The 14,514-nt window shown below is 40.0% G+C and overlaps 2 protein-coding genes across 3 annotated transcripts; both read right to left on the bottom strand.

Annotated features, from left to right (window-relative positions):
* Positions 1–379: 379 nt before the first annotated feature.
* Positions 380–7,738, bottom strand: fam83e (family with sequence similarity 83 member E). The gene is made up of 8 exons (XM_073467657.1): positions 7,268–7,738; positions 6,551–6,697; positions 3,768–3,892; positions 3,244–3,684; positions 1,538–1,769; positions 1,251–1,457; positions 830–988; positions 380–397 (listed from the first exon to the last, which is right to left on the bottom strand). The coding sequence occupies exons 1-8, from the start codon at positions 7,736–7,738 to the stop codon at positions 380–382; spliced, it is 1,800 nt and encodes a 599-aa protein (XP_073323758.1).
* A 1,061-nt stretch (positions 7,739–8,799) lies between these two features.
* Positions 8,800–13,394, bottom strand: emp3a (epithelial membrane protein 3a (MAM blood group)). 2 transcript variants are annotated; one of them, XM_073468872.1, is made up of 5 exons: positions 13,328–13,394; positions 11,314–11,424; positions 11,048–11,150; positions 10,751–10,891; positions 8,800–9,364 (listed from the first exon to the last, which is right to left on the bottom strand). In XM_073468872.1, exons 2-5 carry the CDS (start codon positions 11,389–11,391, stop codon positions 9,189–9,191), a joined length of 498 nt encoding a protein of 165 aa, XP_073324973.1. In that variant the 5' UTR covers positions 11,392–11,424; positions 13,328–13,394; the 3' UTR covers positions 8,800–9,188. The 2 variants fall into 2 exon arrangements, with proteins under 2 accessions (XP_073324973.1, XP_073324974.1); XM_073468873.1 differs by lacking the exon at positions 13,328–13,394 and having other exon boundaries at positions 11,314–11,511.
* Between the last annotated feature and the right edge of the window lie 1,120 nt (positions 13,395–14,514).

The following is a 14,514-nucleotide window of genomic DNA, read 5'->3' as shown; positions in this document are numbered from 1 at the left end:
ATATTATCTAAATTATGGTTTAAAGTTGAAATTGAGGTACAAATTGGTATTAGCAGGCCTAGCTGGTAAACATTCAAACTTTAGTGGATATGTACCTCTGCAACACAATACATGTCTTGACCACAATGTCAAAACTGTTATTTCTTCACACGCCGGTGATCATTTTAGTTAATTTTAAATTAAATTGTTAAACTAAGATAGATTAAAAAAATTCTTGCATCTTTAAAAAAGTTCTCAACTATACCAGGAATTAAATTTCTGCAGTTGTATTTATTGATTTATGTGTATCCATGTATTTTTCTTGGCCCACAAAGTATGCCTTTAAATGCTGTGAATCTTCAAAAGTATTGATATATGTGTCTGAAAATATTGCTTGCCACTAGATGTCCCCAAAATCCTGGAAAGAAAAAAAAAAACATTCTGAGGACATAACATCCTGGCTGGCAAGTTTATTGGCACCATTTCCTTTTTCTCTCTCCTCAGCCAGTATCAAAGAAAAATGAACATCTATTGACAAAGTGTTAACAGAATAACTATAACTATTTACATTCTGGAGTAAAGCAGTGCATCAAACACACTGTATATAACAAACAGTGAGACATCTTATCATCTAACTCTAATATCAAATCAACAGACAGAACTGTTACTGTATATACATTCATCATATCAATGGTTTTATTCTCAGAGTCACAGTCTGTTTGGAGCTTAGTTTGGGTAATCAACACTGCAGAGGTCATATCTGTCACCAAGATGTTATGAGAGAACATAATGCTCATGCATTTTTTTTTTATTTCCACGCTCCTGTTTCTTTTTCTTCCTCCATGTCTACCAGTGACTTCCTCCAGTCTATACCGAGGGCGTAACTGGAGCTGCGAGGCCTCTCTCTGGGCAAGACGTTTTTTGGAGTTCTGTACAATAGAGGTTTGAATACATCGTTCCTCCTCTTCATCAGGGCTAAACCAGCTGTCATATCATCTGGGTCATAGCCCTGCCAAGGAAACAGACAGCGATAGAAACAAAGAACATTAAAATCATTGTGGTTAAATTAAATTTTATAACACCGGCTGCTTATTACCATCACTCCTCATGGGTTAGTATATCAATAATTCATGTTAATGTCTGTCTGTAGGACAATGTTTACCTAAGAATAAAGTTTTTTTAAAAAGTCAACTCCTTTCTGTAAGAAGTATCTCTTCCTCCATCGCTCCTTTTTCACAAGCATACAGAAATATGATGAATCACACACTTACACCGGCCTTAAACCTTGGCGGCGGGACATCATTTCTATCTGTGGTGTCTACGCTCAGGTCCGTCATAGACCGACTCAGCTCTGATGCAGTGGCCTTTGATTCACTGTTGAGCTGCCCAGAAGGGTTCTGCCTCGACTTCAGCCTCCTCATAATGTCATTCAGAGAGCTGAAGCTCTCAGACTGTGGCACCCTCAGTATTAAAGGTTTCTGTGAGGAGAGAAATGCATCTTAGCTTCTGTATCAAGGTTATAGCTCAAGTTTTCTGACAGCAAACGCTGGTTACTTACTCTCGAAGTAGGTTTGTTCTCCACTTTGGAGCTGGTTTCATTTGTGTACTCCTCTTCTACAATGGGCTCCCTGTTCGAATGCTCTTGTCTCTGCGTAGGGGCAACTTTGAGCTCTTTATCCGTTTGCTCTGGTGCTTTATCCCCAAGTGCTGTTGTTGTTTTGTCATTTAACTTGGTGTTCTCCTCTTTGGAGTGTTGTCTGGAGATGATTTTCTGTATTATGTCTTCCACCCTGCAGGAAAAAAGAAACATTTTCTTTTGTACAAGACATTTTAATAATAATTACCTCCAGCAAGGAGGTTATAGTTTCATCCGTGTCCATTTGTTTGTTTTTCTGTCGGTTGGTTGTCAGCAGGATTACACCAAGATGAATGAATTTCTAAAAAACGTGGATAGAGGATGGGTCTCCACTCAGAATAGACCCCATTAACTTTGGTGCGGACCTGGATACAGTCCGATGACTCCAGAGGCCTTGGCAAAGGTATGCAGAGTTGCATTCTAGTTTATTTAATGTGCTTCCTTTATCTTTTGGATGTTGCCTTGTCATACTTTCTGGAGTTGTTGTGTCTGTTGGCAAGAGCCACGCGTTGCTAAAAACGTAATAATGAAGATCCCTAGGAATGATTTCCATAAGGATGAATCATAAGGAACATTTTGGTGTCAGTGTCAATTAAAGCTAAATCATTGTACAAAAATAACAAAAACATCCTGTACAGCCAGTCAGATTACTTTGAAATGTAATGTAAATGGGAGCTCACATGAAGGTCTTTGCTTTTGTAATCAAAGAGGAGCACTTACATTAAATGTTCATCTTTCATTTTCATTTTCAGTGTAAACTGGAACGGACCTGTGGAGTGTGCATACCTCCACCAACGCCCAACAGTTCCCTTTAGACCTCCTTCACTGAGAAATGAAAAACAAAAATGTGGAAACTCGCCCTATCTCTCATTGTTGAAGAAAGTGAGAAAAGTTTCTGTGATCCGCCCTTTTATCAAGATTCCGCGGCAAAAGTTAACAGGGTCTACTCTTGGCCGAGACCCATCCTCCATCCAAGTTTTGTGGAAATCCTCTCTGTAGTTTTTGTGTAATCGCTGCTGACAAATGCACACATGTGAAAACATAACCTCCATTGGGGAGGTAAAAATGTACTCAAGGAATTCTTGATAATGTAACTACAATCTAATCGGGGGCTGGTCATAGTTATGTTTTCTAATCTGATTTTGAAATCTAACCTGATGTGCCAGATAGTTTGTTAGACAGAACCATCTGGGAAGTCGGCCTTAGGAACTGTTTGGAAAAGGGGAGGTGCTTTCAAAAAATACTTGTGTACAGGTGTTTGGACGAACCATCTGTTTATCATGGGCTAACTTCAGCCAATCAGATAAAAAAAAAACATTAGACGATGTCGCAAAGTGCTAACGGAGGAGCCTGTTGGTTGATCAAACTTCTTGCTGAAGCCAGTCAAGAGAAGAGCGCCAACATGTTTCCCATCGAGAAAAGCCTTCAATGCCGTTACTTGCTCTTCTTTCAATGAAACATACTAACCAGTTCTAATAACTGATGCTGTAGCAGCATTAACACAAGCACACATTTGTTTGAATGGAAAAGTGGATTTTAAATCTGTATACTGTTTGCTTGGTCCAAAAACAACTTCGCAGACTCACTAATGGTGTCTAAGCTTGGTTAAGTCAAGATGATCCATGTACCTTTTCTTATCCACATATTGGTTTCCATTGTCAGTTAACCCATCCATAATGGGCGTGTTTTTATCAAACTGCATGTTGCTCTGCGGCTGCGTTTCCTCGGCCACAATGTCCTCCTGTTGGTCAGGAGAACTGTCAGGGACGTACTGGTTACTCTGGAAAACCCCCATGGCCTCCCAGTCCAGGACGATATCAGCAGGTGGGGGAGGAGGGCTGCTAATCTTCTCAGGCTGCAAAGGGAGTTTTTGATTTGGAATCCTGAGATTTGGTCGTTCTTTCAGCTGATGGGTCACAGCCACAGGAGACCTGGCAACCGTACATGTGGCAGGGACGGGGAGCGAAGCAGCGTAAAGGATCCTGAACTCCGTGTCAAATGATTCAACAACCAGGCCGGTCAGAACGGTGATGAGCTGCCGGTGCAGGTGGGCGTCCGACCATGAGAGGCTGCAGAGTACAAAGACAGTTCGTTACATCACTCTCAAGTGTGTGGATACATTTAAAAGGAAAGAGTTGACCTTACGACTCACCTGTAGCTGCCATGAATCACAGTCTCTGAATCCACCAGAAGGAACTTGTCTTTCATTTCCCCGACCACCATTCTTCCCGTCCTCGAACAGAAGGTTTTCCCTCCGAGAACACGGACCCGTATGAGCTGCCGGATCATAAGATTAAATTTAAGATTGAATTACACCGAAACTTGGTGTTTATCTGTGACAGAATGTGCTGCACATGTTGAACGGAAAATCTTTCTCCATGTACACAAATCCTAAATCTCACATTTCATCAGCAGGAGGAACACTGCATTTTCGTCCAGAAAGCGTTTTTTATTGAAATCAACAATGATGTGATCTGACGATCTACATTGCCCTACTGGTGTTCCGCAAGGATCCATCTTAGGACCACTCTTGTTCAGTCTATATATCAATGATTTGCCCTCTGTATGCCCTGAAGTTGAGATCCAGCTTTATGCTGACGACACAGTGATATATGCTCATGGCAGCTCAAAACAACAGGCTGCAGAAAAGCTCACTAAGGCACTGAATGGTGTCACAGCATGGCTAAATAAGTCCTGTCTCAAATTAAATACGAGTAAAACAGTTGGACTGTACTTTTCTAAAAAGTCAACCACAAGCCCAGATCCAGACATAACTTTGTTGGGTGAAAAACTTCAAATTGTAAATAAGCACAAATATCTTGGCATACTGATTGACCAACAGCTGTCCTTTAAATCTCACGTGAAGACAGTTTGTCATAAGATTAAATTTAGTTTATCCAACTTCAGATTTATTAGAAACTCCATGAGCATGGATGCAGCAAAGCTTTACATAAATGCAATGATTGTTTCACGTTTAACATACTGTTTGACGAGTGTTGCACAAGCAAACAAGACCACTCTTAAACCACTTAAAACATTATATAAACAAAGCCTTAAGGTCCTGGATCGAAAACCCAACACCTATCATCACTGCCTTATTTTAAAAAAGCATAATCTTCTGAGTTGGGATAATTTAATTAAGTATGCAAATCTCTGCCTGGTCTTTAAAATACTGCACAATACTGCCCCTCCTCCTCTTCAAACATTCATAACCCAGAGATCAAACAATAACAGGGCAATGGCTAACTCTGGCTCACTTGCAGTTTTTTTTTCTGTTGATCAGTGTTGCACTGTCCCTGTCAAATAAACCAATAAATAAATAAATAAATAAATGTGTCTCTAACCTCAACCAAAGTGAATCCTCTTGATTACATTTTGTGACTGTTTCATGAACTGAAAATATCTTTTCCCTGACGAAAAGTGCTGTTGTTAACTAAACCTAATTGGACTGGATGACTCTGGTATGACAGTCCTGCACTTGGTATGCCAGCCATCCGCCCTAACCACCTCCATACGCCTCCAGCATGTTTCATATATGTAGTGTTTTGTTTAGTCAATGAAACGCGGTGTGGGCACAAAAAAATAGTCCTGCTGAGAGCCACAAAACCAATTTAAAATGCACATGAATCATATAGTTTATATTTTGTGGCAACTTCATGAATTCTATGTTGGTAATCCACACGAAATTATCGGCCCAATGTTGGGAAATTGATATCATGCGTTGTATATCGGTATTGGTAAAAACTATAGCTGATAAATGGACTTGAAAATATGAAGCCAGATTGGTCGCAACATGCTCCTCACAGAGATCATGACGTCAAACTGCTGCATCTGGGTAGAGCAACGCCTTGTAGAGAACCAAATAATATTAAATCACCCATTATTACTCATTTCATCCGAGCCATCCTTTTGGTTATTGGTAGGCTGAAAAAAATATCGATATCCATATTGTGCATAGGTTTAGGTTTGTGACTCATTGGTGCTTTGAGCTAACGCTAATGTGTGTATTTGAACATGCTCAAAATGACAATGCTAACGGGCTGATGAACAGCAGGTATAATGTTTACCGTGTTAACCATCTTAGTGTACAGCTGAATATGATAATGTCATTTCAGTAGTTTTTTGATTAAAAATTTTACCTGATGACGACGCCAATACAAAGTTATGGGATCACCAAACTATGATTCATCCTCAGGGGAACATGAATGTATTTACAAAGCTACTGGCAATCAATCAAATAGCATTTTCATTAGAAAACAAAAATATCAATCAGATGGTGGATCGCAAAATCTTCTGTCAATCCACCATGTAGTTATAGTTGACATATTTCACTGGATAAGTGAGAACCTGCTGGCCTGCTGCTGACGCTAAATAAAAAAGTCTGAAGAGCAAAATCATGAGGGCATCCTCTGGGCAGCAGGACAGACCTTGCCATAACTACGAGCATGGCTAAAAATTGTGCATCAGATTGTTAAAGCTTGGCATAGACATATATTTAAGACAATATTTTATATCTTCTGATCATGCTGGAAAGTAATTCAGTCATGCATAAATGTTAATCAGTTTCGTCTTTTGCGTTCATGGCAGGTTTTCGACCACTTCAAAGATAACACAGACAACACTGAATGCTGTGCAACCAGTTCAGCTATGTGTTGCTACAGATATGCTTTGCATTCCTAACATAAGCATACCAAAGCCAAAAGAAACACTTGCAGTTTATGAGATACCTCTCTAGAGTAGATATGCAGTCTGTCAAGCTTTTAATAGCTAGGATGTACACTTACTTTCATATGTGATTGTTGCATAATGTTTTGACATGATGGACTGCTGCTGCTTGATTTTTGCCCACATAAAATCTCTGGTGTAATCACTGATATGTCAAATATGAACAATAGGATGGCTTATGGGTGTGTGCTGATTTAGGAGGTGACTCACCGGATGCCTGAGCCTGCTGAGCGTGAAATTCTCCTGAACGGACCTTTGGTTCAGGATGATGTAAACAGCGACGCCCCTGGAGGCAGCACTGTGTAAATCGCTGATTATTGCACTGTCTGTCAGTTTGTCTGTCACAATGGCAATTACCTGCATAGCACACAAAATGTCTGTTAGCCTATAATTGAGGGAATTACTCAGAGAGTGAAAGCTGTCACAAAACGAAACCCTTCTTTTGCTTCTTATTTTTCTTTGCTGATACAAAGGAAATTATCCCATCGTTCACCTTGAGGTAAGGTGATGAGGCCATCCCAAAGCGTCAGTTATCGACAAGTTGGGAATAACTTTTTAAAAAATAAACTCTTTTAGTTTTTTTTACAAATAGCACCTTTAAACTGAATAAGTCCATTTTATTTTTGAGTTTATTGTAAAATTTAAATCAAATTCTTAAAGGTAGGGAGGGCAACTCCACTTAAGGTCAGAATTCAGGCCGAATTTTGACCCAAAGCGTCTGTATTTTACATCTTTGGAAGCTAAACAGTCAGCTATCTTTCCCCAGAATCACCTAACCTACCTTTAATTTAAAAAGAAGCAATCAGCTCAAGCCATAAAATAAATATAGTGGAGCAAAAGTGCAACCATTCTCTCTGAAATGTAGTGGTGTATTTTTTGTTTTTTTAACCCATTCATACAGATGTGATCCACATTACATTTACATACTTTTGTGGCCTTTTGCAGGTGCCACCTGATGATCTCTCTGACAGGAGGCCTGTTCTCAGCAGGAGGACTGGTGTGGACTGTGATGCTCCCATTCGGCATCCAGAAGCTTTTTTCAGGCCAGCCCAGCTCCAGCGCCGGGGCTGGTGTGTCTGAGCAGGAAGGGAAGTACGTGGAGCAGAAGTCCTCCGTCTCTGAGCTGCCAATCCCACCATTCTCCTGTCTTTGCACCTCAAGTTGGGAGAAGCGATAGTCCTCGGCCCAGCTGTTTATTTGGCTGACCTCTGCAGGAGAGAGGAAGCAGCCGGAGCTCTCTTTGACGTCAATGAAGTTGTAAAAGGCCTCTGGCCCTTCAATGATGAGTCTCTCCACTGCTTGACGCTCCTTCTCACAGTGGAGGAACCCTGGGGAGGACTCACTCAGTGGGCGGACCACTGCATTTTCATCCAGGCTCTGCTCTTGGTAGTTCGACATGACTGTCAGTCGACACTAGCCTGGTGTGTCTCTGGGAATAAGTGCTACCTACCTACTGTATCAAAGTGACTACAAGGCTATCCTGGGTCAGCTCATGTCACCCTTTAATCTCATTAATGTCATTTCACTCATCCTTCTGGCAAAAAGTCACGATATTTCCATGTTGGTGAGAAGTGCCAGAACACATATGCAGTCTTGATGATGAGTTTGACTCAAAACGTGTTCAGGCTTCACAAGTTCAATCCCTCTGCAGCAGCCTTGTCTCCTAGCTCGTGTTGACACAAGAGAGAAAGCAGAATATTAAGATAAGTAACATAAAAAATCAGTTTGAAGACACACAAATCTACGAATTGTGAAACTCACCTCCTGGACAGCATGTCTCATCTCTCCGGCTCCGGTATTACTGATAAAGTTTCTTGAGCTGTGGCTCTGTGCTACATGTGTCACCTCCCCTGCATGCCATCTCACTCCTCTTAACCCTTCCACTCCTTGTTAGATTCCAAACATTCTGCTGCTGACAGACGGGTACACTGCTCAGACACACCGGCACGATGCTATTGTTATTGTCTCTTACCTTATTAAGCTGATAATTAAATCAAACTCTTAAATATTCTGGTTTCAGTTTACACGCTTCCTGAATGTGTGTGAGTCTTGTGGTGAATAAAACTGCCATGTTTACTTCAAGAGGCTGTCACTGATCTCACATGTCTTAATGGACTGGTCCAGCTTGACAAGTGGCTTTGTATCACGTTATACTGTGTCTGACTTCCTAACTGAAGGCGTCAGGTGTAACTAAAGCGGCTTCTTTTACATATCTTTAGAAACGTTGGAAAATATACTAGTGTCACTAGCCAGTTTTTAACAATGGTTTATCGTGTTCCTCTAGGCTACTTTTCTGGAGAAAATAGCATGAGCATTTAAGGAATGACACAAACCACAATGAGCGATTAAATGACAAAGATGGCACACCCTTTTGCAGTCGCAGTTTTGTGTTGGATGATTGCACCTGCATTGTGACACACATGAAGCACTAAAAACAAGCAGAACAGGCCTTACGCAGATTTAGACTTTAAATACATGAATGTTTTAATAGGCAAACACAAATATACACAAGCAATACAAAACATTTGTGCATTTGAGCACCATATTGCCCTAATCACAATCATACACTAAGCAGAAGTAGTTAAGCATCGCCTAATATTTCTATGTCAGAATCCTTTCATATGAGTCTTGTATCTTACAGCATGACTGAGTGTCAATGACTTTTATCTTTCTAAGTCTGGTCTTGAGTGACATCAGTAAAGAGATGCCACCACGATGACACAACATTCTGCGCACAATGCAGCACTGTCGGGTGGATCTTGAGTCACAAAGAAAACAGACATGTACCACCCGAAGACCAGAAAGCCAAGGGAGTGAGGAGGTTTTTTCATCCTCCCTGTTTCTTCTCTCACTGCTTCTTGCGCAGGTGGACATACAGTAACGCGCTGATCAGGAGGAGAGGGATACACAGCCATGCCAGGATGAAACAGTAGCCGAAGCGCCCTCTGCTCAGATCTCTTGAGTCGTTCAAGATCTCCTTTCTGTGGAAGGTGAAGATGAGGCACGCTGCAAAGGATGTGAAACCTGCGAGAGAAACACATGACAAAGTTGTTGTTCAGATTCTCTCATGTCATTACAGTAAGACATTTTCATGCTAAGGTAAATTTTTAATGACACTTAAGGGATGAATGAGACTTTCTTGATGAAACATAAAAGGTCCCATATTGTGCTCATTCTCAGGTTCATACTTTTATTTTTGGTGTCTACTGGTAAATGTTTACATGCTTTAAAGCTGCTGTAAGCTTTTTCATTGTTTAAGCTAACTTTCAGTCTGTTTTGCAGTCAGCAATCTCCTCCCTCCTCTCTACGTCACCACACTTACATGTCTCCTTTTCTTTTCCTGAGGAAGCTATCTTTGCCTTTTTTCTTTTCTTCAAGCATTTTTCTTTGCTTGGCATGCTTTGTAGTATAAACCATCACCATGAGCACTGAAACTGGTAGCTTTGACTGTTCCACTAAATGGGAGGATCCTGTTTTGCATTTTACATTCATGCAGCACACAGATCTGCTTTATAATTAAAAACGACATTGAAATCTTACTTTCTACAATATGGAACCTTAAAGGTTAAATCTATTCTGAAGGGATAAAAATGGCATTGCTCTAATATTTTTGTTATTGTCAGCAAATGCTACAAAAAGCAACCAACAATGCGTCAGTCCGTCTCACAAGTCTCCAACTTCCCTAAGCTGTCTGTGGCACCCAGCCTCAATCCCAGTGAGTCTTGGTAAGTGAGTCTTATCAAAGATTTGATTTTAAAAAGAGGGCCAGAAAAATGTCAAACACACCTTTTTCAAATGATCAGCTCGTTGTCGAACTGCATTAGCCCAGTAATGACCAATTAATTTGAATCAGGTGTGTTGGGACAGTGAAACGTCTAAAACATGCAGGACAAGGGGCCTGTGCTGTGGAATATTGAGCACTTTCAGTTTTAGTAAATGTTTCTTAAGCAGGAGTAAATAGTGCATTTGTTGGGGACTATTTTTTTTGCTGCGGACTAATACACATTTGGTGCTCTTTTGAGTATTTACAGAAGCAGGGGATTGACTGAAATTAAACAACAACAGTGTCCATATCCATCGTAATGGCTGAACGTGTCATCCAGTGCAGCATTGTGGTTTATCAGTGTGTTTCTAATGGGCTTTAGATAGGTTTATTATTGGTTTTGATTATTTTACGAGATTTGTTGACAGTAAGAAAAATATAGAACCCCAAATGTGGATTACTTTGCTAAATTATAAGTACAATAATTGGACACCATTCACAAAAAGTATAAAATAGCAAAAATAAACTAAGCTGTCTCTTAAAATCTAGAAAAAGTGTAGTTAAGTTGATACTGTCATAAAAAAAATCTATATGTTTTATGATATATTTATGAAATAATAAAATGCATGTTATGTGGCTTCAGACACCTGCAAAGGCCTGACAGAGGCCTGTGAAGTAGAAGAGCCCTCCTTTGGACATGGTGAGCAGCTGACCCAGAAAAACCAGGAAGGAGATGGAGGAGAAGACCACAGAGAGGACCATTAGGGCCTGGACGGACTGGAGCCAGTCTGAAAGAGCAGGTCGGAGAATGAGGTATTGACATTGACTCACAAGCTAAAAGCTTCAGGCAGTAATGAAATATCCAATCATGCAGCAACAAGACCAGTTAATCAACAAACCAGGATGCTCATGTTTTCAAGAAAGCATGTGGATAAATACTTTACCGCTTTCATTGGTAGTAGCACACAGCCAGGTCTTTGTTTCATTATCATGGAAGCAGTTGTACCAGAGGTCTCTGATTTCTGAATCAGTCCATACCCACCAGGACTGAAAGCCAGAAAGAAAGAAAGAAAGAAAGAAAGAAAGAAAGAAAGAAAGAAAGAAAGAAAAAACACAAAACCACAGTCAGTATGTTGTTGTGCAGCATTTTTGAGTGTGCTTTGGTTCACATCATACAGGGCTGAACAGTGACATCTGCTGTGTGTCTCACCTTCTCCAGGGTGGCGATGAGGAGCATGGCCAAGGTGGTCAGATGCAGCACAATGATCGTTACGAGCAGGAAGACCATGGCTGCTTGGAGATGAGGGAAGAGTCTTGTATCCTGTGTACAAACAACCCAGTGTAGTTATTATGATGGCCCGAAACACTGCACTCTTGGTCTGCCTCTCGAGGACACTTTAAGCACTTTCATCATGCTTCTCAACATCTGTACCGGCAATCTCTGCCCATTTATCAAGCCACAAACAGACAGAGGGATCTCTCTCTGTCTTCAGAGCCTGTCCTGTCTCTGAGGAATACAACAGAACATCAGCTCCCTGTAACTGCTGTAAACAAACTTGTAGTCTGAAAACCTATCTAACAGTCTGACATACTAAATCTGACTCTGGGTATAAACTTTATACAGTCTGTCGTATATTTGAGGTACAATTAAAAGACCTAAAAGTCTTATTCCCTTTTCAAATACTTCCCCTCAATGATCCACACCCTATGAAGTTATTGTGAAACAGCGTTTAAGTCAAATGGCAAAAAGTGATGAATGACTCAGATTTTATTTCAATCAGTGACTATTTCCATCAAAACATTTGTGAGGACACAAGCAGAAATGGGAAGAATCGTTCTTTTTGATATTTTCAGTTCCCCTAGATACAGCTGTTAAAACAAGAAAAAACAGTTATAATAAAATAAGAAATAAAAATAATAATAATAAAAGATATAACTTCTCCTTAAACACGAATGTATTGTTGTCTGCCATTTTTCTACTACATTATATGAAGCTAAGAGTGTAATGCACAAATTAAATGCATTTCATGCTTTTAAATCTAAAAGTTGTGTTCTCAATTTAAAAAAAAATATATAAATAACAATATATAAATATTTTCTATTAATAGCCCATACGTAGACGACTGGCTGGTATCTATGGTATGTTGTCCACAATAAGCTGCTCTACAATCCCCAGCAACATCCTGTGTTTTACCCAACTTGGTGCCCTGCTGACAATGTAACAATGTAAAAAAAAAAAGAAAAAAGCAGAACCAGCAGGCTCTGGGCAGGGCGTTGCCATGGTAATATATAAAAAACAGTGGAGAGGAGTGTAGTAATGAATAATACACACTTAAATAGTAGCTAGACTTAAAGGGGCTCTTTGTAACAATTTATTGCAATTTACATGTATTAATCACTTTTTTATTGGCCATATGTGGGCAGATTGTAGCGTGACGTGAAAAATGAGACCTTCCCTGTCTCTCTCTCGGTTGCCTATACAAGCCTATGGACGGTTTGTTTAATTTGTTTAATGCTGTTGGACTGTGGATTTCTTTAACAAAGACGTGAACTGGACTTAAATGTTAGTTTAGAAATGGAGTCCGCTAACATGATTTGAGGACTGGCTTCCAGCACAACACAGAAGTAACACAGCGCCCCTTTAACATCAGAGGAGATGCAGACCTTTAGATACCTTAGGTGTCAGAGGAATACATAGTTCATAGACCCTCAAGGATGTCGCAAGATAATTTGACTACCCCTCAGTAGCTATGGAGAAAAAGATAAAATATTCCCCATATTTCAGACTGGGGAATAGTTTTTACACCTACCTGTCCCGTCAAATTACCAACCCTCGACTGTACAGTCCACTCAGAACTTCTACGCCTTGCACATGTTTGTCTTTCCCACCAGCTCTGCCCATAGAGGGAAATCTGTTGCCATTAGATTGTGGACAATTCAGAGAGGCATGTGTTTGATTACATACTGCTACATCTGGTTAACAGGACAGTGTGAGGCACTTGGCACAGACAGAGGGGAAGTAATAGTGACAGAAACAGCAAGAACGTCACGGTGGAGGAGCAAAGTTGTGTCTTCAAAAATGTTAAAAAAGCAATATCATCATTTTGTTAGCATTTGGCCACATTTGGGTGTGACCGGCATACACCATACTGAACTGTATGTGTCAGAAAGTAGTAGAAAATCCAGGCATGTCATTTCTGTTTATGTTTGGATGAAGTTCTTACCCTTCAGCTTCAGTCTGCACCCTTCAGTGATCGTCTCTGATTTTTTCCCCCCCTGTTGCTGCTGTCCCCCCTCTGTGCTCTTTCTGTCCTCACAGACGTTTTAGCTCCAAATCTTGGGGAGAAGTCTACAAAAGAGGAATGTGGAGTTAGATATAGGAGGAGTTCTCAACACCCATTTCCTCAAGACTTTCCCTGCCCTCCCCCTCAAATCTCTGGTCTCGACCAGCTCAACACCAAAAATAACATTCCCCTGGACTGGCATGAACACAGAACATTTTCTCAAAAAGCTGTACGACACACATCCAATCTGCATTCAAATTCAAAACAAAATATAATGAGGTTGTGAATCCCGAGTTGAAACTTATTTGTCATAACAAACAGCGTGTTGTATAACTGAAGCCACACTTTTGTGCCAGTGCTGCACATGTACTCATGCTGTTCATTCAGCTGTGCTGCTTGGCATGAAGACAAACAGAGTATTTCCAGAGGGCAGTGATTGAGAGGCAGGAAATACGGGCTGATTGCTTCCCACTTTTCATCGTACATGTGCAGGAAGTCTTGGACCACCCAAGACACAACACACGTTTGATCCTAAACTTGATCCTCAGAAAGAAATTGAATTTGCATAGAAATAGTATAACACAGGTCTCACATGATCAAATTATGGAATTAAAATCTCCCAGCTTGGTATATTTAATGATTTTTCTTAATTTTATCGATTGCACTTAAAGATAACTTTATTTGCAACATATAACATTTAATGTTGTTATTTGTATAATGAACACACATTATAAGCAAGTTACTGGCAGCAACATCAACAATGGATGTCAATACTTTATTATAATTTATTTCATTAATTAACCAATAATTGTTGGTGAGGGATGTATTAAGATCCCTAAGAAAGAAACAATACCACACAGTAAAATACTCCTATAAGTAAACGTCCAGAATGAAAAGTATTAGCTAAATGTAAATAAGTATCATGAGTAAAATGTACTCATATTAAAGTATCACAAGTAAAAGTGTGGTCATCATAAGTATAAATACTATTAGAAATTATATTGTGGAATTTGTGCAAGTTGCATAAATGTGTCACCATTTTATTTTTTTAGTTGTTTAAGGTGGAGCTAAAATTAAAGCAACATTATGTAGAAATTGGCATTTTTTTTGCGATGTGGCACCCCCCA

The sequence above is a fragment of the Pagrus major genome, chromosome 6 (assembly GCF_040436345.1).
Source record: "Pagrus major chromosome 6, Pma_NU_1.0".
NCBI classification, from domain to species: Eukaryota; Metazoa; Chordata; class Actinopteri; order Spariformes; family Sparidae; genus Pagrus; species Pagrus major.
This window is presented reverse-complemented; position numbering and strand designations above follow the sequence as displayed.